The 26,781-nt window shown below is 39.5% G+C and overlaps 1 protein-coding gene across 3 annotated transcripts; it reads right to left on the bottom strand.

Annotated features, from left to right (window-relative positions):
• Window positions 1-228: 228 nt before the first annotated feature.
• On the bottom strand, window positions 229-26,634 carry ECI2 (enoyl-CoA delta isomerase 2). Of its 3 annotated transcripts, XM_066545436.1 has the most exons (12): window positions 26,554-26,634; window positions 16,805-16,860; window positions 16,126-16,313; window positions 12,094-12,256; window positions 10,715-10,813; window positions 8,819-9,010; window positions 7,935-8,004; window positions 6,467-6,569; window positions 4,767-4,887; window positions 2,610-2,699; window positions 1,595-1,738; window positions 229-777 (listed from the first exon to the last, which is right to left on the bottom strand). In XM_066545436.1, exons 4-12 carry the CDS (start codon window positions 12,214-12,216, stop codon window positions 622-624), a joined length of 1,098 nt encoding a protein of 365 aa, XP_066401533.1. In that variant the 5' UTR covers window positions 12,217-12,256; window positions 16,126-16,313; window positions 16,805-16,860; window positions 26,554-26,634; the 3' UTR covers window positions 229-621. The 3 variants fall into 3 exon arrangements, with proteins under 3 accessions (XP_066401533.1, XP_066401541.1, XP_066401524.1); XM_066545444.1 differs by lacking the exon at window positions 16,805-16,860 and having other exon boundaries at window positions 26,554-26,630; XM_066545427.1 differs by lacking the exons at window positions 16,126-16,313; window positions 16,805-16,860 and having other exon boundaries at window positions 26,554-26,629.
• Window positions 26,635-26,781: the final 147 nt, after the last annotated feature.

Here is a 26,781-nt window from a genome sequence, read left to right as displayed (position 1 = left end):
ATGAGGAAAGCAAACACATCACACTTTTCCAGAGAAAAGGAGTCATATGAAGCAATTAATGGAAAAATACATTGAGGATTAGACCCACAAAGCTCAAAACAAACAGCTTTTGAGTTGAATGTGAAGTCAAGTGAATTTCTGTACGATTATTACATTAACAGGGCTCCCAGGAACTACTTGCCCTCTCACTCAGGATGTTTCACAGAAAGAATAAGAATCACCACAATGGTAATTAAATATTTCTATTTATTTTTTCATTAATACAGTATTTCCTTTGCCCCAGACAAATAAAAAGAATCATTCATAAGATATTTATTGAAGAGCTATTAAAACAGAGTGCTAGAGAATCTCTTGCTTCCTTTAGAAGACAACCTGCTTTAGTATTATTCAGAAACATCACTGATGCCTACAGAATAATGAACCTTTTTCCCCAACCTAAACATCCATAACGGATCCAAGGCACATAACAGTGTATTAATTTTGGGAACCAGGTTTGACCTAGTACTCAGAACAGATATACCACATGAAAAGGTATAAGAGTTACTGTTTGAAGAGGAAGTTTATCAATGATGAGGGCAGATTAGGCTACTGCCAGATGGTGAATTACTCTACTGGTGAAGGTCAGAGTTTTGATTTCTTCTGGAAGAAGCTGACAATAGCATTTACACATTCATCAGACAACCACCTCTCTGTCAGCACTTCACACTCTCTGCTGTTGACTGCATGGAGCTTCTCCTTTTCCATACTTCGTAACAGCTGCTTAGACACTGCCAAGGACTGGAGGAGAAAGAGAGGAACATTAGGAAGGTAAGTTTTCTTTTTATACTTTAATGCTTCAGAAAATACAAAACCCACACTGGAATCCTAACCCAAATGCATTAACATCAGATCTCTTAGCTTTTAGTCAATCTTTTTGCTGGAAATATTTGCTGTTTTTAATTCCCCAGACTGCTAATAAGGTGGAGAAGGCTCATGGGAAGCAAACCAGCAGTTTGCTCATAAGTGCTCATAATCAGGGTAGATGGGCAAAAGAAACAAAACCCACTGAACTGTCTGCAGTGCCAAATGCCACTCACATTACCAGCAGCTGGCACAGCTGTCTCCTCCTGTCCAAGGAAATACAAGACCACCATGACTTCAGTAGTCTTGGAAATCCTAAACTAGGGAGCAGAAACACTGTGTTCAGCAAAAATTAAAGCCACTCAGTGTCATCTTGAGTACCCAGGGTGCACACTCTATAATAATACTGCAGAAGCAGTGGTAAGATTCTTAAATATAAAATATTGCCAAAATAAAAACCTAAAAGAAGCCACCTAAGGCACTCACAGAGGCACTGCACAGGTGGATTAATCAGTTAATTTTTAAAACTTTTCAGCCACTGCATCTCTGTGGAGAGTGCAGTGTCTTAGATGCAGAGTAGAAGAGAAGGATCTGATTCCCAGCAGCAGAGGGACCAATCTGTGCTTGAAGGAAAATATATTGAGCCTCATTATTTCAATTAAGGATGAAGTGAAACCAAGCGACAGGATAGGTTTGGCAGAAGAATTGCGAATGCTACAGGCTTACAAGGTGGAGAAAAATGAAAAATACTGACATTTTTGGGGAGGCTTGCAAAAGCTTCTAATCTTGCCCAAACTTCCTTCTGAAAACTGCTGTCAGGGAAGACTTCAGTTACAAGTCCCTGGGCACAGGCTTCTGCTGCAGTCAGCTTTTTATTGAAAAGCAACATCTCACTTGCCTATAAAAAACAAAAGAGCGTGATTCAACAAGACACAAGACTTGAGTTATCTGACAGAGAAGCTTCATGCTTCCACATCACATTCATTTTACTTTCTTGCTTGTTAATATCTGCCCTCTGAAAAGAACACAGAATAGATGGTGATGATTATTATTGTAATTATTAAGGAACCTCCAGATACTGTCTACTTCAAAGGCCCTGCTTGAGCAGGGTACTCAGTCCCATCATCCAGGCCATAAAGAAAAAGTTAAGCAAGTTTCACACCCCAGAATCAACCCTTGGGCTTAATCACTAGGGACTGGCCTACAGCTTCTACTGTTCACTAGGACTGTGCATGTCTTTTTGAGCAGAGCTCCAGGTTGCAATCTGAAATTACCTCATCATAAATGTGTTCACTTTTGCAGTGATTCCAAAATTTCTAGAACATGTACTGGCAAGCTGTGTCTCACTGAACAGACTATTCTTGGTACTTGGATGTCTATGAAGCACTTGCTCTGCTCTTTATAGATTTAAACCCTGCTCAAAAAAATACTAATTACTCAAAATACTAATACTCAAAATTATATTAATGCATGAAATATAAGATAAGTATTTAAAACTACCCAGATTTTTTCTGTTGGATATCAAAAGAAGCAAAAAGGATTTATGCTGTTCTGAGGAAAAAAAAAGGATTCTAAAAGGATTCTGCTGTCTCTTGATTTTTCAGGTTTTTTCCCATTTTTTTTTTCTTTTTACTATAAATTAGTTTCCTTATTTCTAAAATAGATAGAGAAATTAAGACTATGGACAGAAGACTACACTTGCTGTCACAATCAGAGGTTACCAACACACAAAGGTCAGATGATCCCAGAGGCTGTGCAGACATTCTTACCTTGGCTAAGCCCATAATTTTTGGAAACAGGTAAGAGGAACATCCTTCTGGGCTCTGCCCAAGTTGACTAAATGGGCTGTGAAATGTAGCCTGGAAAAAAAAAAAAGAGAAGAAAATAAAGGAAACCTTAGATCAAAGCATGGAATTGAAATACTAGGACTTCATTTTAATTTTAAATCTTCTACTGAGACAGAGTTCACCAAACACAGCTGAACTATTGCCATAATAGCCTTCAAATACCATCTGGTAACATTGCTTCATCCTCTCAGTGCACCCCACAGCCAACTTTGTGTAACTCTATTTCCACATCCAACAACCCTATTGATGAAGCTACATTAATTCAATACAGCACTTAGAGAAACTAATGTGTAGGTGCAAAATCTTCACAGAAAGGATGTTCATGCACATTTGCCTTAAATGTTATTAAATACATATTCCAAATAATTTATGAGGCAAAAAGCATTTTTGCCTTTCTGAAGCCAAGTTTATTCTTCTCCTGAAAAATTCTAGTCACTGAATCTTTTTTCACCAAATGTTAAGCAAATCTAAAAAAAGCCTGTGCCAGAAATGCAGCAAGGAGTCATACAAAATAATACCATAATTGCAAGTCAGAACTGAACAGTGAACAATCTGTTAGAACAGAGAACAATCAACTTTGAGAAGGCTTCAATAAACTTGAAGGTAATAGGAAAACTGTCATGAAAGATAATCTAAGTGAAAGGCTAGGTTAGATCCTATAGAAATCCTCCAAAAACTGTTAACAAGTGTTCAAGCAAAAGCTGTCCCAGTGCTGGTAGGAAGGTACTAGCAGACTCTAAATATTAATGAGCTTGCCATGGACTTTAAACACAAATATACAGAAAGTGAAAACTATGTCAGATAATAAGTATGCAACTAATATAATCATACAGAGATTTAGAAAAAAATACAAGGCAAAAAATAAGATGCGTTTATCAATGATTATACATACAAGTAAAAGGAAGTTCAAGTATGAACTTCAAGCCATTCATGAAAGAAGGATAATATTAACAGGACAAGACATTTCATGAGTATTTGGATTGAACTTCAACTAAATCTATACTAACTTATGGCTACAAGGAGATGATATGTTGAGGGCAAGTGACTAGACTTCCAAATAGTGTTGATAAAATTGAGAGGTATGAGTAAGAAGATACTACTGATGGACAAATTAAAGTTTGTTGGGAACAACTTGGTATGTAGCATGAGATACACAATAGGGAAAATTGTTTTACTGGCAACTTTGCAATAAGGGATCCAGGTGTTAGATCAGATCACCAGTATGTAAATCAAATAACACAGTGGGATGTCAAATCAGAAATACAGCCTGCAGAATGTGGAGAAGTTCTTCTGCTCCATTTCACATCAGTAAGACACGAGTTGGAGTTGTGTGTCCAGCTTGTACCACTATGCTTAAGGGACTCAAAGCAATTGGAAGGAGTCCTGAGGAATATTACTGCAGGCCACATGAGGAAAAGCTGAACAAATGGCAGCTGTTCAACTCAAAAAAAGGAAAGAACTGAGGAGAGAAGGTAAACCTGAGATACATCTAATAGGCTAAGTACACTGATGGCTAAGGTTATTCCATGGGAGGATGAATATAGACTGTTCTTTAAACTGAGAAACAACAAAAATAGGTTCATCCTGTAGAAAAAAAAGATCAGATGAGAGGGGTGAAAGTGAGAGAAGGCAAGATTTTTCTAGAAAAAGAGACCTATGGGCCATAGTTGAGTGAATAAATCATACATATGTCAGGAGTGATACAGTCATCAGTGATCTGCAATTAATTACTTCAGCCAGTTACTGAACTTCCATTCCATAATAAACTTTTGCCTAAAAGGGGCCTTACAAACATCATTTCACACCAGCTTAGAAGAGGGGCTCTTAGAAAAGTCTTTAAGCTGGAGTCAGTAACTTGATAAGCATAACTACAGCATGGGAAATTCCATGGTTGTTAATCAGTGGCTGATGCACCCCTGTGTTGGTTATTAATACAGGTAGGTGTTCCTTGATGTGATATACAAAGCCTTTAGACTTTTCGGAAGAGTTCTTTTCTTTCAAATTACCCCAAATCAAATAGTATTTAATACAGAAAGAGGCTTTAAGACTGTCTTGGGATAGGCCATCCAAGGTACTTACCCTGTCAGAAGCGTAGACAAGGTCACACAAACCAAGGACTGTTACAGAGATTCCAATAGCTGGGCCATTTACCACTGCAATCAGTGGTTTAGGAAAATCAATAAAATGACCCACAAAGTCTCTAGAGAGAAGGGAAAACAGAAGATGCAAGATGTAAGAGACACACCTCAAGTGTTTTTCATCCAATATAAACAAATTGCAAAACACATGATTAGACACTGCATTACAAAACCCATGAGCTAGACAGAAACTATGTAATGTATGGGTTTTGAGCCTTTCAGAAATTATTTCTGACAAAATAAGAACTATTTGAAACAGCTGCATTTCCTTAGCAACTAAGAATCAAACATGTACATGTCAGCAGAGCTTTTCTGGTTCCTGTGATCAAGTTATGGAAGTGTTTTCCTCTTCAGCTACAGTTGGTGAATACAGCACACTGACAAGAGCCCTCTGCCTATGCATCCATCCCAACTCCACCCATGGGACAGCAATTCCCTTCACAGACTCTGTTCTGCAGTGAAGCCCCAACAGGCACCACACTGTGATGCTACCTCAACACAGAATTCCCTAGAGCTCTTCTGCACACGTGTGAGAAACAGCATTTTGTTTCATCTGACAGCTGCTTCTCCATCCAAGAGGTGCAAAATGCATTCTCAAAATAAAACATTTTCCAAAAGAGAACAATGTTGTAAGAACTCCATTTCTCTGGCTTCTCTGTGCATTGGTTGTAGTGAACACTGTGCCTCTGTAGTAGCAACTTCTCACAAGAGCAAGGTTAAAGACCATAAAGCACACAAGACCCTGCATTGTGCTGAACACCCTACAAAACACCACAGGCTGGAACACTCGCCAAGTACCACTGAGTAACATCTTCACAACAGGCTCACACTTCATCATAAGCACTTTGAGGGGCAACTGTGATCCACAGACAACTCACCTAAGTAAAAGCTGCAAAACTAAGTACTTTACTTGCAGTACTTCTTAAAACATAAACCAAAACTGCTGATTTTCTGTGTATTTTAGCTTTTTCACCAATATATAGACTTGTTTATATATATAGGCACTTGTTTCCAAGTCCCTAAGGAAACAATCCAATTTGCAAGCATCTCTCAGATGCAATTATCACATACAGAATTAAGGGAATACAAAATCTGCTTAAGTAAGGGAAAAAAAGAAGCAGACCCTTATGTGAGATGATATCCCAGATCTACTCGGCCTTAGAAAATAAATTAATTTAACAGGTAATTTAAAACTTAAAGGCAGAACCGAGATCCCAGAATTACTGGGCAATTTTGAACAAGCTCATTACACCTGTCTCTGTTCAAAGAAGTCTGTCAGAGAAGGTATTTTGGCATTTCCTGGAAGCGTAGACACTGCTGGGTATCAAAAACACCACAATTTTTTCACATACACTTAATCTTTTTGTCATTATACCTGTATGTACTTTGGGGACTAAACAAGGAAATCAAGTCTTTAGCATCACTGCACTTAAAAAGACTTCTAATATTAATCTATTTATTTCATACAATTAATACCACTTCCTCCCATAGGATCTTTGTGTTTATGCACATGGTGAGCCCATGGACACAGTCACCTAAGTAGATGAATCTGGGTCTCTGCTGTTGTTTTCTCACAATGTCTGCAAATAATATTTTTCCCATTACAGTAACTTATGTACGTATGAAACTGAGATGTTCTACTTGAGTAATACTGCTCCATCTTTTGCCATCTTCTCCATTTCACCAGGCTGGACATTAGTGAAATTATTCAGATCATTTCCACTACTGTAGTAGTCTCCATTTCCTGCAGAGAACACATAGGAGTAAATGCACCAATGGTTTCTGAGTAGGAAAGAGAAGAGAAGCCTTGATTTATCTCATTTGCAAAAGAATTTCATCCTGAGTGTCTAATAACATTAAGTAATTATAGGGATTTTCTCAAAATATACACAATAACTTAAAGGACATCTAGGGCTTAAATATATGCTTTGACTGTCAATTTGTTGAAAAAAACAATCAGTAAAAGCCAAAGAATGCTAGCTGTGAAATATTTGATGGGGAAAATTAATTTTCTTTTTTTTTCTGTAACTATCAGATTGAAAAAATATTTTATTTCTTTCCCTGCACACTTCCTTAGGGTTTTTTTTCTGTCAATTTGCAACCATCCAAACAATTAGATGAGAGAAACATTTTTTTAAACAGGGCAATGGAAATGTAAGTTGATGCATCTCCCTTCACCCACCTTCAAACTGATGAAGAAATCAAAAGGAGACAGAATAACCTATTTAGTATATGGTAGAGTTTCAGATTTTTATGATCTATTTAAAAAAAGGCACAGCAATCTAAGCATAATACTGACAGCACTGCATTGAAATCACTGTATTGGAAGATGGATTCTTCAGTAAGAAACATAAGCTGGTATTCAATGTATAAGTCAATTTGAAGCACCACCAAAAAAGCAAGAAGCACTTAAAAGCTGACTACTGCATGACCCAATTGCCTAAATTACCCTATGTTCCATGAGGACATTCACAGGATGAGACCTACTTTACACTGCAGTGCTCTTATTCACTGTGTGAAAAGGAACAGAAAGGTTTTACAAAGGTGTTTGCTGTTGACTCACAGCTATATAATGTGTTAGACTTTCCAGCTTCAATTGTGTGAATCGCCTCTCTTATCTTGTAAGGGCTGAGGTGCACAGTCTGTGCTACAGAAAGGAAATCCAGCATCCTGGGAATGGGAACCAGGTGTTGGTAAAGCAGACAGTGGAGAAGAATTTGCAAGCAATTACCTCAGAGTAAACAGGGTCAAGCCCAAATTCACCTTGAAGTCACACTACTTAGCTACCAGCCAAAACTTGAGTTTTGGCTAATTTCCTAAAAAGACACTTTTCTGCAATGAGGATGGGCCAGATAGGCAGCAACTCAAGAGTAATGAAGCCTTTAGGAGTATTCCATATTCCATCTTCTCAGGTGAGAAAGATGTTTTGATGTAACAGCAAGCTTGCTTGAGAATTTAAAACACCAGCTTAAAGAAAATTTGCCAAAACACTTCGGAAAACCTTTGGTTGTTAAAAGAGGAAAGGATTTCCTCACTTAGTTTTACCTTAGCCTAAACACAGGTAGGTATTTCATGTCAGTACTATACCTTGGTATAATACAAAACATACCAGTTATAACTGCTATGGTAGAATCATTTTTTCCAGCTTCTTCAAGTGCTTTGATAATTTCTCTGTACATCTGCATAAAAGGAAAATCAACAAAGTACAAATGTGATGCTGCAAAAGAACCTAAAAATGAGATTGACATTGACAACAAGGAACTCAAGAGACAGATTAGCTATCATCCTTTTAACTGCCGAAAAATTTGTCATGCACAGAAAGTTTGGTATTACACGTGAAGTACTTCAGACCATAAAGACACGCGCTTGCAAGACTGAAAACTTACAGTGCAAATCTAAAGGACAAAATAAAGTCCTTTGGAAAAACAAGCACTGATGTGAAACAGCTAATTTCAATACAGCAGTTTAAGTGGACAAAATAACATACTAAAGAATCAGCAGCAGTGGGGTGAAGACCCTGCTCTTGTATTTCTGCAGTTGTGAACCAGGATGATTGTGATGCTTTCAACAGGATGGACTTACTCATGAAGATAACTGTGGGAAACAGAAGATCACCTACACATACGTGCAGCAGTACTGAGCCAAAGGCTGCACAAATGCTTTGTTATACTCAACATGGCAGTCAAATCTTGCATCCAAAACACAGGCCAGTCTTCCTGCAGTTTGCTATTTTAATTTACTCTAGACCATAATCCTATACTAAGTTTGAAAGAAATCAAGAGACACAGAAAAGCCTAATCTGTAAAATTTTAGCTGAATGCTTTCATTTTGTACTGGATATTTATTCCTTAGGTTGTTGTTGGATCCCTCACAAAGGTCAGACCACCATGCTTCAGTCAGTTCTGTTGAACCCGTAGTAAGGATCCTTTAAAGATTAAAGTAGCTTTTTCAGGAAGAACAAAATCATTAATTCTCACAAGTTCATTTCTTTACCTGATGGTTGATGGCATTTTTCCTATCAGGTCGGTTAAACATTATCTTTGTGATATTGTTTTTGGTAGTAACTATTAATGTTTCATAGCCATCGTGTCTGCCCTCTTCTGGAGAAGCCTCTTTCTTCTGGCGAGCAGATTCTGCAGAGACCAGACTTGAGACAAGTTCAGCATACTTCTGTCTGGCATCATCCTGCAACAAAAGACAAGAAATTTAAAAATAAGGTAGGAAAAAAAGAAAAAAAAAAAAGAAAAAAATACTTTAAAAAGTAAGAAGAAAATAACACACACAAGATTATGAAAAGGGACAATTGAAATCAGTTACAGTACTAATAAAATGGGTACCTGGGTGGAGGGAGAGGGGAAGGTGACTGCTTCAGGCAAAAGAAAATTAAAATCTTCATTATAATATATTCCAGTTAGGGGGGAGACGAGGGGAACATATTGTATTTGAGCACTGCAGAACATGCTTTAAGTCACCTTAAAGGCAGCAGCAATAGATTCACAGAATGAAAAGTGCATAGATGCTGGGATGATGACATTTATTTTGCTGGAAGAGTGCTCCCACCCATGATTAAGATTGCCAGAGAGACCTTTGTCATATTCCCAGCATTTACACATTTCTATGGATCCTTTGTTTCTGCTTTCCAGCCAGACATTTCTCCAACAAAAGTTTTTATTTTAGAATAGGTGTTGCTGAAAATAAGATCACTGAAATGGATCTTATGGCATTTTAAAATTGCTTGAAGACATTCGTTTTCATTTAGCACTAACATGACACACAGAATCCTAAAGAATCCTGTCTCCCTATTTCTAAAGTAAGCAGTAATTTAGAAGAATTTTAAGTACTTGGTTGTTACAACTTATTGGCTTGAAAGGATAACATACTTTGAACAGTTCTATAGTCCATAATGAGTAGCACATTAAATTGTGTATCCACTCCCTACTCTAACTTGAGGAGCCAATTCTTTTCCTTAAGTATTTCTAGACTACTCGTAAAAGCTGCAGGGCCATGTCAAAAATAACCCTAAAAACCCCAAACTAAACAAAATATCAAAATGCACCCCAAAAAACCCAAAGCAGAACAATATCTTATATTCATGAGATTATGCAACCATATTTTCATTAAAAAAAAAAAAAGAAAAATACAAAACCCCTCCTCTATATTAAAGCATCTTTTTGACTGAGCTCAGCAACTACTACTGAGCAGCAGGCCTAATGAACACTGACACAGATGACTTGAAAAGCTTGTTTCCTTCATTTGATAGTAGCTGAGGAAACCATGGCAGCTCTACGCAGTCAGACTTACTAAAGCCTGTATGAAAAAGGAATGCTTATGTATCTCTTGCATCTTTATGCTCCCTGCTTGCTTCACTTGACTTCTCTAAAGGTTATGAAAGATACTAAAAATATCAAGATATATTGAGAAAGAAAGAATGAAGAGAGGTTCTCAATATACCAGTTTTTTCTAGCCTTTTAGTCAACAGCATAAGAGACTGAATTTTTTAAATGGCCAAGTTATGAATATGCTGAATTCAGAGATTTGTGTTTTGTTCTAAGAAGTGAGAAGCTCAATCCATCTTTCTTAAAGGGAAGAGCAGAATGCACCATAATACAAAAACCACTATTCTCATCGCAAGTCACCACCTAAGATCTCTTACACAGTTACAAGCTGGCAGTAATAACGTAGAATGAGACTTACACACTAAAAAAAAAATCTCCAAACACTGAAGCAGGGAAGTGATAGAGGAATACAGTATGAAACATTTTGATGGCTGAAGCAGAGATGCTCAACTAGCATGTAATATTTTTAGTCATCAGCTACTCACTTAAAGACCAGGCACTTCAAGGCAGAGTAATCTACGAAGTATCTAAGTGAAATTATGGGTTTTGTCACCTGAGACAAATTGCCAAGAGAGTTCCATGCATCCCATTTGGCTTTCTTGACAAAGTCCAGCATACCTGGTTTTGGAGCATTGCAGGGACCTTCAGTAGCCTGAAAAGAGAGAGAAACAGACTTATTTAAACCTTTGATTAAAGTTCAGATGATTTGGTAGAAAATCTGATGTCTGTTCTGAATGCCTATCTGATCAGGATACAGAATTGAACTCTCAGAGAGAAGGAATACTGGTCAGACAATTTTCTGACAGTTCACACACTGTGAGATTTTCAGTGTCTGCTATTTCTAATATCGTACTGGGCTTCCAAAAGCACCTAGCCAATATGAGAGGCTGGTTTCCAAAACCCCCATGCATGTCAAGTTCTCCTGCTGCAAAAACCGTGAAAATTTTATACTTATAAAAGAACGTTTAAAACTTGTTACCTGTGTGAAGAGACCTTTTAAGAGGAACTATTAATTTGGATCTTACTTCAAAGTTTGCCCTGCTATGAGCAAGGGCATTGGAGCAGCTGAACTGCAAGAGTCTGAGCTATCCTGAAGTATTCTGTGATCCCTTTTCCTGAAGAAAAATAAACTATTGGAAAGAAATATTTCAAGTGTGAGACAGGAAAAAGAGGGAAAGAGGAAAGGAATGGAAAGGAAGACATTTATGAGCTCTCTATTATTAAACAATAAAGCTGTCTTTAAGGTTTTTTAAATGACTTACTGATTGTCTTCCTCAACATAAAAAGCCACAGCCTGTACTGACCCTGCAGTCAGTCCTGATCCACAAATACTTCACGAAATACCAATACAAGCCCTGCTATGGGCATAAAGTTATTTCTTCAAAGGTCTCCTTTCATGCTGTGGTAAAGAATAACCTTCACTTGAACTGTGGAGGAACAGTTCCTTGATTTAAAAATAAACAAACAAAAAGCCCCAAACAAAACCTACAATGACCATACTAAAAAAAAGAGGAAAAAGCTCCAGAAATCAACTTTCAAATGTCAACACCATTATATTATAGGCCCAGATGACTGTAGATACAAGAAATTTAAGAGGAGGCATTCAGCCTACTCTTTTTTTGCCTAGGCATAAGCCATTTTCCAAAGCTGAATCAATATTGCTATATGGAAGGCATCACACAATGGATGTAATTTTGCTCTATTTCTTTGAATAAAGGTTCTACTGAAAGCATGAAAAAACATGTTTGGTTTCCCTCAGAATTTAGGTTTTAAGGGGCTGACATTTCAGGAACACAGTTTGAGCACATAAAATGAGGAGCCTGTTAACACACAATACATTTGAACAGCCAGTATTTGAAATAAATTTTACAGGCCCATCCCCTCAGGTTATAAAGGCTCCTTACCAAACAAAATAAGTGAAGTCATGCCTACCTGTTTAAACAGGGCATAGAGTTTCAACTTCATTTCATTCCCAGGATCCTTTTTCAAAAGCTTCAGCTGTTCTTGAGCCTTCTGGAAGTCCTTCTGGCTAACCTGCATGGTGGCTGCAGTCATGTGCAGGTGAATCACTGGAACACGAACAGCTTGTGTTGGCCTGGGAGTAAGTGGGGAAAAAAAAAATCCCATTACTTCATTTTTGTGCAAGACTAGAGGAGAAACAAATACGCTGCTTTTTAAGACATTTAAAGTAAATGTGAAACATTACATACAACACTAATCAAAACAACAACAAGAAGAAACATATTAAAAGTCACAAGAAAGTTGCTTTAGAAGTTTGCTTTTGCTGTGATATAATTAACCTTTGGAAATTTTTAATTTTTATTAATTATTTAAATCTCATTCCCTTGTACTCAGCACCTTGAATAATGCATTCAGTTCTGGGCTCTTCACTACAAGGTAGACATTTTGGTGCTGGAATGTCTCCAAAGAAGGGAACAAAGGTGGCGAGGGGTCTGGGCCACAAACCCTGCAAGGAACAACTGAGGGAGCTGGGGTTTTTTAGTTTGGAGGAAAGGATGCTCAGAGGGACCTTGTTACTCTCTACAACTGCCTGAAAGGAGGCTGTAGCTGGGTGGGGGTCACTATCTTCTCACAAGTGACAACTGACAGGATGAGAGGGAACAGCTTCAAGTTGCACCAGTGGAAGCTTAGATCGGCAAAGAAAATCCTCCTAATATCCAAACGGGTGGTCAGGCATTGGAAGAGGCTGCCCAGGGAAGTGGTGGAGCCACCATGCCAGGAGGTATTTAAAAGATGTGTCTATGTGGCATCTGGTGACATGGTTTAGGGGTGGACTTAGCAGTACTGGGTTCATGGTTGGACTTGATGATCTCCAAGGCCCTTTCCAGCCTAAATGGTTCTATGATTAGCAGCTTTATACATCCATTAATTAAGATGAGTATGCAGCCTGGCTGCTCCTTCGTGGTCTTTTCAAGTGTGTATGCTTCTAGCTAGAAACACTTAAATTTGAAAGTCTGCTCTCCTTTCAAGGCAGCACAAGTGAAGACTAATTTCAATATGTACTTTGGAAAAGGACTGTAAGTAAACCAGCTTGTAGACACTTGAGAAAAAGAAAGGTAGTCAAAATATTCTGGGAGAACAACTTCCCACCAGAAAAAGGCAGTTCCATCAAAACCTCCCCCAAAAGTAGCAAACCTTACCCAATTCTATAATATTTCGTAAAAGCAGATTTACTCCAATAAAGTTTGGACTCAAAAGCCAACTTTCAAATGTCAACACCATTACATTATAGGCCCAGATGACTGTAGATACAAGAAATTTAAGAGGAAGCATTCAGCCTACTTTTTTTTTCCTAGGCATTTTGATTTATTTCAAGAGGGCAAAAGCATGTTGTCACAGCTTTTTGTTTTTGTAAAATTGCAATATACATTAAGCATTTTTACTATTTTTAAAATGCTTGCAGTTTATGTATGAACCTTTCTTCTCTATTCTAGTAAAAAGATAAAAGGCCCAACTTTCCCTATTCTAACTTACAGACACACCTGTCATGTTGGAACATCATATATGATAGATTTTGTAATCAGTCTCATTTAAAAATTAATGAGTATCTTAAATGGAGACTGACAGAATGCTTAATCAATTTAATGTTAATATTTCAGTTACAGGACAATCATTTAAAAATCACGGAAATACTGCCTTTTTATACACACCTAATGAGAATTTAAAAGATGTTCTACTGCCTACCTCAAAAATGTCCTCATTGCTCTAATTTTCTAAAGAAAATTTATTTTCTGCTGAAAGCCTAGAAGTTGCAGGCAGGAAGTGTGAAGAATGTGAACTGTTCCCCATTAATTTTATTTCTCTTTAATTTTATGCAGCTATATGATGTCTTATAAAAATATTTGTAAGACCTACTGTTTTTATGTCCTATTACCCAAAGCCCTTCTTTGTTCATAAAGTCAAAGTTCTGATATTTTGGAGATACCAAGTTTGAATGACAGACACAGAAAGAATATTTTTTGTTATACACAGAATTTCTTTCAAAGTGAAAGGATTTCAAAATTTGCTTCAAAACCTTATGCCAGTAACAAGAAACCTATCTGAACAGTACAAAATGGAACAGGCTATCAGAAAAGGCTGCAAGAACAGAAAGTCACGTTAATTAAGCTCATCAGCTGTAAGCCTTTATTAAGATAACAGTGCACCCAGACAAACACAGGGTAAACAACTCTCACTGTAACCAACATTCAAGCTGGTGTGTTCAGAAAATCCTGTCAGAGTTTAACAAGTTCATCCCTTAAATAGCCAGGAGGTTACTCAGCCAACTTGTGGACTCTGTTTCCAGCATCAAAAAAATACCTTCAACAGGAAAAAGTGCACCTAAATGGATACAGATGCAAGATTTCTAACACTGCATCTCTTTCATTAGTCTGTCCTGGAGTGCCAGAATATGACACTTTCAGTTCTTACTCCCAAATGTGTTTTTAAAGCCACATTAACAAGAAGGAAGAAGAAATGAGAGTGCTGGAAGAGTAGTTTGTTTTGGTTTGGCTTTTTTTTCTTCCAGTTTTACTATCCATCTTTGGAATTACTGGAATGCTACTGTCCCCAAGATGATCTGTGTATCTGCTACAAATTTTCTTGTCAGTCTAGGAAATGACTGAGGTAGATCCAGTGTTTAAAAATGAAGATTTGGGTTTACACCATGTTTGACAATCTGGATTTCACTCCAGTCTGGCTACGGTCAGTGTCATAAAAAGGCTTTAAGAATCTCCTTTATATTCAATTTGATAATGATCATAAATTAACAAAAGTTGAGCAGCCAGGGAGAGGAGGATGCCATAGCAGCTGGTCTGAAGGTATGAACACATATATTTATGGTTAAGGCTGGTTTGGTTTGAGTTTCTTTGCATTTAGCAGGCCACAGTTACTTACACCTTATTAAGGATGCAAAGTAGAGAAGTTAGATGAAAAGAAAACAATTAGGAGAATCAAAAAAGTTTGGCTGGGGAAAAGTTGAATGATTTTTCAGTAAGTCCAGGCTCAGAGGAACTTTGCTGTTTGGTTATATTCACTTTTTGCTTCTTAGTTAAATGTTTGCGTTAATTTTACATTGGTAAAATTGTTATCTATCCGCTTCAAATACTTCATGGTTCATTCTTCTTTTCCTCCTTACCTACTTTGTAATAGGAAATTGTGCAACCTAGGTGTTTAATGAAGTCTGTTTATAAGAAAAGACCTTTTATCTTTCATTCTTCCTTGCTGCTTGTAGCTCAGATCTCTGCAGGACATTGATGATCCACCCCATTCCTTCTGCCTTCTGATCTCTACAGACATTTCCTACACATCACAGATGCTCATCAATTCTCAACACGCTAAGGCTAAGCTGATTACTATGATTTCTCTATTAAAATAACAACAAAGGATGAAAACACAAAGGAAAAATTAATTTATCTCACAATTAATTCATCTTGGGCAGGACTTAATTCTTCAGAGGCACACACAAACAGCAGTAAGAAAGCCCCTCAATCCCAATAGATCACACAGAGTGAAGAGATGACTCGACACCTCTCAGCAGGCACAGCAGCACTGCCACCTCTGGCACTGCACAGTGGTGCCATGCCACAGTCCCAAGGACAGAGGAACAGAAGAGGCTGCTGCAGTACAGTGTGCAACAGCTTGCTCTCTCCATCTGCTGCTCCCTTGCTGTGACACTGAGTCCTTCCTAGTCACTCACTGGGCAAATTCAGGCCCCACTTCAGCAGCCACACAAGACTTTGTGGAAACCATGCAAGGCAGGCACAGAGCCTGGAACCTGACATACAGGCTTTTAATCCAAGCAGAAAAAGAAGCCTAGGAAAGGCAATCAAAAACCCCCTCTGTATTTCTCTTTCTCATCTACTCACTGCAACAAAGTGAAATCATTTCCTTCGCAAAGTTTCCTGTTTATTGCCCTGCACCAAGTGCCTAGTTAGTTGCCACTGCCCCACTGCTACAAATTACCTTCACTGTAGGCAGCCACAGAAGAGTGGTGAGGGCTGGGCAACCTCCCCCAGCTGGGTAAAAAGCCAGCTCCCACCAGAGAGACAGAAGCAAGATGAGTCACAACTTGGCAGCGCAGTCAGAGTCCATGACAAACGCCTGTGCTCTCCTGCAAGACCAGTCACTGGGGACTTCGCAAGTTGTACACTCTGAAAAAAGAAATAAATCCTGGGCATCACTGTCTGAACCTGAAACATGCAGGTTGACAACCATTCCGTATTTATTCCCTTGGTTCAGACATCTCTTTGCTGCCATTCAGTCATTCAGGATACCTTGGAGGCTCCTCATTCATCCTATTCACTCTACCTGTTCACTTAAATGTCCCTTATCGCAATAAACATTCAAATGTCTCTTAAATTTAGGACTGCAATTACACTGAAAGTAATTTCTCACTGTTTATATTAATCACAAAAAGACTGCAAAGCCTGTCAAAGGCAGGCCACTCACTTCTGTGTAGTTCTGTCCCTTGCATAAGGACTTTAGAAGAGTTAAAAATGCCAACTTTTTGTAAAATACTGACTGCTCACTTTCAAACTTTTAAAGCAACACAGCACTCTCCTCAAAGATTAAATAGAAGTCAAAAGATCTCTTCGCACAGGAAATATCAGACACACTCAGCAAAAGAAAGGGAGCGATATACCTGAAATCTATCTTCCATTTACTTAGTACAAGTTTCCTTTTAAACATTAGTAGATCCTGGGGAAATAAAGCACATAGAAAAGCAGTTAAAAATCCTATTAGGATTAAAAGCAGCGGGTGGTGCTAGATACACATTGGGTTTAAAACTCCTGGCAGAAATGGAAAACACTCATTTAACATTATTTTAAGTAGCTTTAGGGAGACAAGCAAGAAAAAGAACAGGAAGTTGTGTTAGTAGCAAGAAGCACATTAAACTGTCACTTGGATGAATCCTGCAACATCTTTTGTCCATTATGTATAAAACTTCAGACCATGTGTACAACATCCCTTCTTTGCCATGATCTCAAGGTGCTGTCATTTTTTCCATTGCTCTTTCCACACTTTCCTCATGCAGAACAGTGAAGGGCATGGCAACCACCCCTTGCCATTTCCCACACACAGTTTTGCAGCATCACAAAGCAGCATTATTTCTGCTCATGTTCTTTCCATCTCAAGAGATAATTACATGAAATACTGGTTTGCTGGTGCTGTTTGAAGAGTTATATGGGTATTTTTGTTTTTTTAGTTATGACACAAAGCAATCAATTCCCACAAACCTCATGGTGCTCAGTGTTTGGTTATAACCTAAAACAAGCTTCTGATTGCATGCCTCTCCTGAATCCCTGCAAAGAAGAGACAGCACAAATTTCCCAGCCCAACCCACACCTGATTTGCAGGTGCCAGCCAGACCTCCAATTTTTATACAAGGTTCAGGAGCCTAAAACCTATCCTAAGAGCTTCACCCACCCCAGCACCAGCAAGTGCTGCTCTTACAGACTGCTGTGAAGTCACACAGGAGGAGAGCAACCAAATCAGACCTCCTCGCTCCCTGTTCCTGCTGTGGGGACACATCCATCCATAGTGAGGAACCACACATGCTCCCTGCCAAGGTCACTGGGGCAGTCCTTGCCTGCTGGTGCCTGGACAGTACCACTCCAACCAGCTTCAGGCTTCATTCCCCTTCTTTCAGTAGCACTTCTCTCACTTTGATCCTCCCTTAAAATTTTCCTGATTTTTTTCCCTGGAGGGCAAAAGGGATCTGGAGATGGAATAGCAACTTTGGATCATTAGTTCAGCTACATCAGGGAGCACAGGAGCAGAGCTGGTGCAAAAGCTTGTCACCACTGGCAATTGTAGCAACTGCTAGGAAACGAGGAGTGTAAGGAAGGGGAATAGAAACCTGTATTTAAACTGTAACCATGAGAAAGTGAGTGAACCATCTGAAAATAATGATTTAAGTCTGACCTGACACACCAACTTCTCTCATTCCCCCACCAAGTCTTCATATCAGAATCTCTAACAAGATTTTAAAAAACAAAGTTTAATTACCAAATAATCATGACAATGAGCAAAGCATTAGCAGTACCATGCTTCCTTGGTAACCAGGAAAATATTTATCATTTTCCATATTCACTTGCAGCATTTTCTGCATGCAGTAAATTTAAGGTTGTACTTCACTTTATTTTGCTGACAAGAGGAAGCTATTGTCTATGCTGTTAACATAAAAATGATTAGAAAATTTTAATCTGCAGGTTCCCCAAGTTATCATTCATCATGCCATTGATTATATTCTACTGAAACCAAACAGATAATAATGTAACATTAAGGACTCATAAATTTTTTACATAGCCCAAGCATTTATTCAGCAATATAAGAGCTTTTCCTATACTGCTTAAAGTGAGAGGGCTCATTTCTGCCATATCTCTCCTGTCACTCTCCCCCTACAAGCTACCTATACCTGAGCTGGGAAAAAGAAGAGGCACCTGAAAATGCTAAAGCAAAATGAGCATCCTGTGGCATGTTTGGAACACTCATTGCTCCTTTACTGTTGGAAAAATGAAGGAGAGCTATGGAGAGTGTAGATGGTGTATCTACAGATAAATTCTGGATAGTTTCTTCTGGCTGTAGAAGAAAGGTAAACTTTTCTTTCTTTATGCCATCTTATTACAGGCTGTTCCCAAAGAAATTCATATCAACTATACACACTTCTCACCATATACTCTTTTCAGATTGTTTTTTTTCTTTTCTTGCTATTGAATTACTTTATCATGTGTGCCTACCAAATCAACAATGCCTGCTGCTCCTGTTAGACTTTCAGCTGCAAAGCACTCTTCCTTTAAGTTGTATAGGCAGATTTTCCTTCAAACAGGAGTTGTGTATAATGTTAAAAGAAACCTCAGCTTGACAATTTTTACACTAACAAAGGCAAATTGCTTCAGGCTTTTATTTTTAGGTCTGTCCTTTCAAGTTTCTTCTCTTATACTGGGAAATGTGGAGTGAACACTAGGAGAAGGGAGGTCATGAGCAAGTGGCTGCATGGTACTCCATCTGGGGTTAAACCACAACAGTCCTTTTTGATGCCCAGTGTGGGGCACAAAGGGTTGAGATAACAAGAGATCTGACCACGGCATGTTAGAACAAATTTGTTAAAAGCATTTAATAAATTAGCTTAATAGCTGCTGGTTACAATGCTTAGAGTTACATTTGCTCAGAGTTCTTGCACGTGTGCTCACAGTCCCTGTTCCATCCATGGGGTCTTATCAGCATCAAAGTTATTCTCTAGATATCAATGTATTTGGTTCATTTGGGGAAATACCTAGTTTTATTAACCATGGCAACAACATGAAGGAGTTGATGACTCAGTAGACAGAACTCCAGCCTTCCTAAAAAATCCCCAAGATGTATCCCTTCCTGTTCCACCAGCATAATCCCTGGAAGTACTCCACTATACTTCAGCATGGAGTAACTAAAATTTATTGCTATTAGGCAATAAGAATGTTTCTAATGTTCTCATATTTCCAATGTATCTTACTAGTAGAAAACATCAGTTCAAATACTCTATAAACAATTTACTTACTGCTACTTTAACAAACAGAAAGAAATGAAAGCCAAATTATTTTCCCCTTTACATTAGAATGTTTCAAGCGTTGTTCTAAGAACAAGTTTAGTGTATAAATCCTTATCAGCTTTTACTATTTTACACTCCTACACTGTTTTGACATATAAAAACTAGATGATAATTATGTGTCTGTTGGCAAATTGAAGTGCTGAATCACTGTTGTTTAGTGCAAGTGGCTCAGCTGTGCTTGATAGCTTCTTCTTCAACATTAAAGAACAGCTAAGAATGAAGGCTCTAGATTACCATTCACTGAGATATGAAGTGATCTGATCTTTGTGCTCTATACACACACAGTTTTGTTTTATTTATGCCCTCATCACAGCTGCTTGGAGGGACACTAGGGTCATCTCCTGAAATCTCCATAAGAACTCTCTCTTTCCAGCAGACTTGACTGGAAATCATGAGAGAACCTCCTGTACATGCTCAGTCCATGTAAGACATCTCTAAAAGCAGGATGATTTACAGACAGAAATACACTTTAAAGTTAAAAATAAGAATGTCAGCAGAAAAAATATAGAGCTGCAATACTCATACATGTGACATTTGCTGAGAACCACTCAGTTTATTTGCAGCATTTGGAGAGCAGCAAACTCCAATACATTCCTTACACATCATTATCCAAGGTGACTTAACAAAAAGTTATGAACAAATACTCAAAATCCATGGAGAAAGGAAAATGCCATTTTGATTTGGCTTGCAGGGACAAATCGTGTTGGCTGTATGGAGAGCAAGAACACTCATACTTTAATATTAATGGCTTATGGTTTCTTGACAAGGATACAACTGTCAAACTGGCTTCTGCTATCATGGTAGAGATCATGAAGAATTATTGATCTGGGAAAGAGGTGGACAACCCATATAACTTGGAAGTTCTTCCTCTGAATATAAAGGTGTTTTGTCTGGCTTTATACTAGCAATTAAGAAAATCAACACAAAACCAAACAGATTCTTTTGTTTCAGAAACAAGCTGACTATACTGACATGTTTGAAGCCGTAAGAATTTTACAAGCATGTGTATCATGGTATGAAATGACAGCATATTTGAAACTTAAAATTTGCCCTGTTTAATGCTTAGCTCACAAGGACCAAATTATTCAAGAATTGTTGGCCATTCTATAAGCTAAATTCCTGTTACACCAGACCTTATGCCAGAAAAAATATTATCAGAACACCATACCAGAAAAACAGTAGCTGCTCTGTTGGAGGGCCAAAGAATCATCAAAGAATCCATACAACACAATATTTCTAATCCTCAAAAAATAATTTTTATTCATAACTAAGAACGGAATCTCTTCTACTTAACACTGGTGAGGCCACACCTGGATTACTGCATCCAGTCCCGAGTTCCATAGTGCAAGAATCATGGTCACACTGGAAAGAGACCAGAAAAGAACCACAAAGATGGAGCATCTCACATATAAAGAGAGTCCTAGAGAACTGGGATTGTTCAGAAGGCTGTGTTCCACAACAATCCATCCTCAGGATTTCCAGACAACTTGGCTTGATATTAGCTATGGACTGTGAAATCCAGCTCAACTACATACAGCTTGCTGCTCTGGATTACATTTTGTTGATTTTAACTGCTGTGTGTATTTCCATTCAAAATAGCTTAAGAGTGTGCTTACATAAGGACAGAAGTTTACCAAGACACTTTTCTGAAAAACTATCGAATCATCTCACCACTACCTTTTGTCTTTCAAGTTGTATTGGTAAAGCAGCATGAGCAGACAAGATGTAGTAACCCCTGCAATTAAAACAAGTATTTTCAGAGAAAGCTTCCCATTAAGAGATTTAGTCGTTCATTCCTTTGACTAGTTAAGCCCAATATTCAAAACACAGCAGATTAGTTTATTCCAGCGACTATGTTTCAGAATCCTGGCCCTTAAAGAGAAATTCAAGATCCATTGGTGGTATGAAGAACCCTTCTGAAAGACTCTGAAAGTTACCTTAAAAATGCCAGGGGAAGCTGATTTTACCAGTATTTTGCAAAAACCTACTGCAAAAGTCAAATGGCACAAAGTTTCAAGAAAGGAAAGAAAGTGGTTTCTTTAATATATAAAACAAAAAAAAAATTACTACTTGAAAGGTAAGAAAAGTATGATGAGCTCTCTAAACTTCCTACTGACTTGCACCAAGACAGAAAAGACTAAGCTTAGGGGAAAAATAGGTTTAAAATCTATTAAATCTATTTTAAAATTTAAAATAGGTGTGTGTTCTGCTTGCTTTTCTGGTGGCCAGGCAAGGGTCTGTGACCCACATAACTTAGATCACAAACACCAACAGACCTGATCTACCAAAAGGAAGTTTGCAAAGATAAGCATGGTTATCTTGAGCAGGAGGAGCAGAGCAGAATACCTGAGCACTACAGAATCCAGCACAAGCCAAGGAGGCTGATAAATGGAAATCTGTTACAGAAAAAGATGTTGGTTGATAGGGAATAGCAAAGAGCTGAGCAAGACACACTAGAGCAGCCTGAAATACAGCACCAAGAGGCACAACTTCAGAGAAACTTCAGAAACCAAAATGCAAGAGCCTGTGTAAGACAGCGCCAGTGAGTAAAAACCACACTCCACAGGGCTTTCCTGGTGGAGGATCAGGGTCTGTGTTTTGAGGATGAGACACAAACCTTGTACGTGGACACATTTCCCATGTCAGTGAGCCAGGATGCATTCCTATTCAACTGCTAGTGAGCGGGGAAGTCAGCAGGCAGATGTTCAGGAGGATGCAGGACATCTGCTGCCTACATGGGTTGAGTTGGGTCTTGTTTCCCTCATTGGGATCAGGAGGGAAACAAGATCCAACTCACCCATATCTGGGGAAAAGTTTCAGGCATAAAAGCAACTTCTACTGCCAGCACCAGAGGTTTTGGTACACACCCCCAGGAGACTCGGGAGTGTTTGCAAACAGGGTTTTTAAGGATATAGTCTGATTTATTACTTCATAGCAACACTGCAAAAATCCAGTCTTTCTCCTTGTAAAGGGAATTGGATTAGGGATGTCAGCAGACAGTAGGAAAGAAAAGGGAAGCTGCTACAATATAGAAATAGGGCCTGGTGGGGGGAAAGTGGGTGAAGAGGCAATAGTGCCCTTTTTGCTCAGCCAGCATGAGAACGTCAGAACAAAGTTCCTAAAATTTGTATGTCCATACCCAACTACAACTATCTGAATAGGACTGACATAAAGAACTATACATTCCCCACCAGGGATACAAGGCAGACTTCCTCTCTGAGGCCAATTAGGTCCTCATGGCCAAACCTGGAAAAAAGAAACAGAACAGAAAAGGGGACCAGAGGCACCTTCAGGATGGCAGTAGCCTCAAAGAGGTTTTCCACAAGGCAAGGCTTACATGTCCTCTGGGTGCGCTGGCATCCACAGCTCTCCTCAAATGCAGGAAATTTTATTGCATGTCTGTAGCAGTGGAAAAATGTATTTACATGCTCCTCACATATTAAAAAGAACCAAATAAAAACCTGTGATGTAGGTGATACATCATTAACAGAAATCAAGAAGCTTTTTCAGGGAATGACCTGGAATACTGAACTGCTTCTAAGAAGGAGGCCCCTGAGCACAATCATTTGATGAAACAAGAAATAGTCTCAGCTGCAAGAGATCAGTTCAGCCTCTGCTCTCAGTGGAGTAACTTCCTTATAAAAGCACAATTTCATGGCAAAGCAAAGCCTCTGGGCTCTAAAGACCCAGGACTTTACACCTCACTGGCTTAGTGGGAAGCAAGGCAGAAAAGAGCCATAGCTGTTGTCTGTGGGGCTGTAGGTCAGCAGTCAGAGAGAGGTAAAGGAAAACAAAGAAGGATTATAATGTCCTGCTTTGCCATACATCTATTAAAGGGTGCTTGAGACAATGACCAACAAATGCAAAAAAACCTGCACTACCAAGTAAAGAGTATGCAATTCAGGGAGCAGGATCAAAAAACTCCCAGGCAGAAGTACAGGAAGGCTGCAGAGACTGAATAAGGACTGTTGTGCATTGTGCTGGAACACCTGAGCTCCTGCCATGTGGGTGGGCTGTAAACATCCAGATGTTTTGTCATGAGATGATAAGCAGATGCCGAGAAGAGATTTGGAATGCTGCTCAAAAGACAGAGGGAAGTGAACTCGAAGTCTTAAGACTGCTGCTTCCCAAGCTGAAAACCAGATAGTGTAGTGGAGATTTACTGTGAGCAGGAAGTATTCCAGGCCCAGGGAGAGACCAACAAGGCTACAGAAGCAAGGAGAAGCCAATAGTGTAAGAGAAAATTAACTGGCTTTCAATTCACTTTACTTAAAGACCAGCATTTACTAGTGCTGCTATGAAAAAGACTTTTCTGAGAAATAGAAGAATAGCTCATGGGAAATTGATTTTTGACAAGATCTGACCTCCTTTAAAGTTGCTGAAACACAAAGGAACACACTAGGAAGTTTGGGTGTGACTATGCTACTGTCTGGGTTTGACCAGGAGAGTGCTCATGGAGAAAGTTTCTGCACTGCTGCCAACTCCACTCCCCCAGGTTGTGCTTGGCACATACAAGTCAGATCCCTTCTAAACTACATAAAACTGGGAGATGTCCCCCAGCCACTGACAGGCATTCAGTGCTGGGATCACACTACAACTAGCCCAAAGGAAACCCCCAAAACAAGGATAGCACAGATGGAGGTTTCTCAACACCAAGCATTTGGTGCCCACTGGTCTGTCCGACCTGCCCTAAGTGCAGATAAGGCTTCACAGCAGTGGTGTTGGGGGGCCCCCACCTCAAAGATCTGAGTGCAAAGACTGTCAAATGCATACGGCCTCAGTAAGACTCTTCTGAATGCGCATTTGTGTCAGCATCCCCCCATCTCAGATGAATTTAAACTTGAAATATTAGGTACTGCAACAGGGCAGCACAAGAAGAGCTTGTGGAACCCACAGTTCCATGTCTGAATGTCTTGCTCGGAAAAACAAACAAAACAAAATAAAGTAAGAGCAATTCTGGGTTTGCCTTTATATTTGTACAAGTCTTTCTCTTTCAGTGTTTCAAGGATGAGAGTCTTTTTTCCAAGTTTAGACTGCAAAAAATGCTTCCTAAATTCACCAGCACACCAATGTTGCCAGTGTCTTTGATAAAATTCTTCTTGCATACTGCTAAGACAAAAAATAAGGCTCACTTTTCTGGTGCTCCAGCATTAGAAAAATTGCACTATTTTTCTTTATTATAGCTGATTAAATACTAAAAACATGAACCCATGTTCAGGATGTATTAATAAATACTGATTTATGAACTGCTGTCTCACATAGAATCTTGTAATTTCAAATACCTCGGACTCCACCAGCCTAATGATGATCAGCAGCCAGTCTTTTATGTGCTTTCCCAATTTAGAACTGCTTTCCCTCACTTTCGTTGTAACAACTTAGCTACATTAAATTAATATCATTTAGCTGGGAAAGCTTGCCTAGAGAATTCTTTTTTTTAAATGAGGGCAGAAGTCACACAATTCTCTTTGTTTCTCCCTCTGTCTTAGAATGTTCATGTACTTACTTCAAATAAGTTCTTACAAAGCTTTGGGTGAAAAATATTACAATTTAATGCATAAATGTCTTACAGTTTTCTGGCTAAGATGTGCTCATGCCTAACAGACATATTTGGATACTTGAGTAAAAGCATTTCATTTATGAAAGTGTGCATTTTAACAGTCAAATCTGAATGTTGCTACCAATCAGAGTATCACACATCTTTAAATCTATTGGTATGACAATCTCTGCTTCACTACTCTATTTAGGAACTTGTTTACCAAGTATATTTAACATACCTTGCTTTTTCTTGAGTATTAAGCTATTTTTGATTGGAAGAGGAAATTCTATGAATTGGCATACCTTGTGATTCTCACTCATATACAAGCAACTTTATAAGCAGCATATACAAGCAACTTCACAGTGGAATTTCCAATAAAAATGTATATCACACAATTCCAAGTGTAATTGCAACTCAAGCCACCCCTTCTGCTTTCCACTGCCCAGCTAACCCTGAAGGCGCACAGCTGCTGCAGTGCAACGCTCCTGCACGTAGCACTTTATTTGGAAACAGCTTAAAGGCAATATGTAATAAATAAAGGCGTAGAAGATACTGTGTGATTGTCTGGAAAGCCAGAACAGTCTTAGCGAGGAGCCCTAATTAGCTGGACACAAAATTAAACTTGATTTTGTCAAGGCCAGGCTGGACGGGGGTCTGAGTAACCGGGTCCACTGGAAGGTGTTCCTGCCCCTGGCAGGAAAGTTGAATTAGATTAACTTTAAGGCCCCTTCTAACCCAAACCATTTATGGGATCATTACATGATCTATGGGACTGATAAAATAAAATACAGAAAACAAGAAAAGGCCCGAACACACACACTCTTTTAAACATTTCAGTACATGGATACCTCACCCCCAGCCTAACCAACAATTTTTCTGGTGCGAAATATTCGCCTCAGGAAGGCATCAAACACAGGTTTCCCACTCCCACACTGTGTTCAAACACTTAAAGGTGCTTGACACGGCCGGAGGGGTCCCCCAAGTGTAGCAGAAAGCGATTGCCCCCGTTTTTAGGATGAGAACGGCGCCCGGCCCGGTGCAGTAACGCCGGGGCCATGCAGCCCGGTGCATGCAGCGGCACGGCGAGGGCAGGGCAGGGCAGCACGGACGGCTCTGCACGCTGAGCCCCGGCGGGTGGCAGCGGGAACTGCCCAGCCCCAGCACGGCACCGACACCCCCGTCACGGCACCAAGCCCCCCGGGCCCGCCGCTGCCGCCCGCCCCGTGAGGGGGCCCCGCCGGGCAGCCCCGCAGCGATCGGCACCCACCTTGTCCCGCAGGGCAGCCGCCAGCACAGCCTCCGGACAAAGGTCAGGACCGCGGACGCCATAACCGGGGGAAATGAAGGCGGGAGGGGAGGAGACTGCAAACCCCGCCCCGGGCATGGATCACCGCCTCCATGGCCGCAGAGAGGGCGGCCTGAGGGCGGCCTGAAGGCGGGGCCGAGGCCGAGGCCGAGGCCGAGCTCCGCCCAGTCCTTAAAAGCAGGTGGGCCC

Source organism: Molothrus aeneus, chromosome 1 (assembly GCF_037042795.1).
Source record: "Molothrus aeneus isolate 106 chromosome 1, BPBGC_Maene_1.0, whole genome shotgun sequence".
Taxonomy (NCBI): Eukaryota; Metazoa; Chordata; class Aves; order Passeriformes; family Icteridae; genus Molothrus; species Molothrus aeneus.
Note: the sequence above shows the minus strand (reverse complement) of the source record. Positions and strands in the feature narration are given on the sequence as shown.

Bases quoted from the DNA above. Each gene is read 5' to 3' on its own strand.
- ECI2 (XM_066545427.1), bottom strand. From the start codon at position 26,615: ATGGCGTCCGCGGTCCTGACCTTTGTCCGGAGGCTGTGCTGGCGGCTG. The intron at 12,257-26,553 runs GTGGGTGCCGAT...ACTTACTCCCAG, and splicing joins CGGCTGCCCTGCGGGACAAG to GCCAACACAAGCTGTTCGTG. The intron at 8,005-8,818 runs GTAAAGAAATGA...CCTTTTATGCAG, and splicing joins AAAATGCCATCAACCATCAG to ATGTACAGAGAAATTATCAA.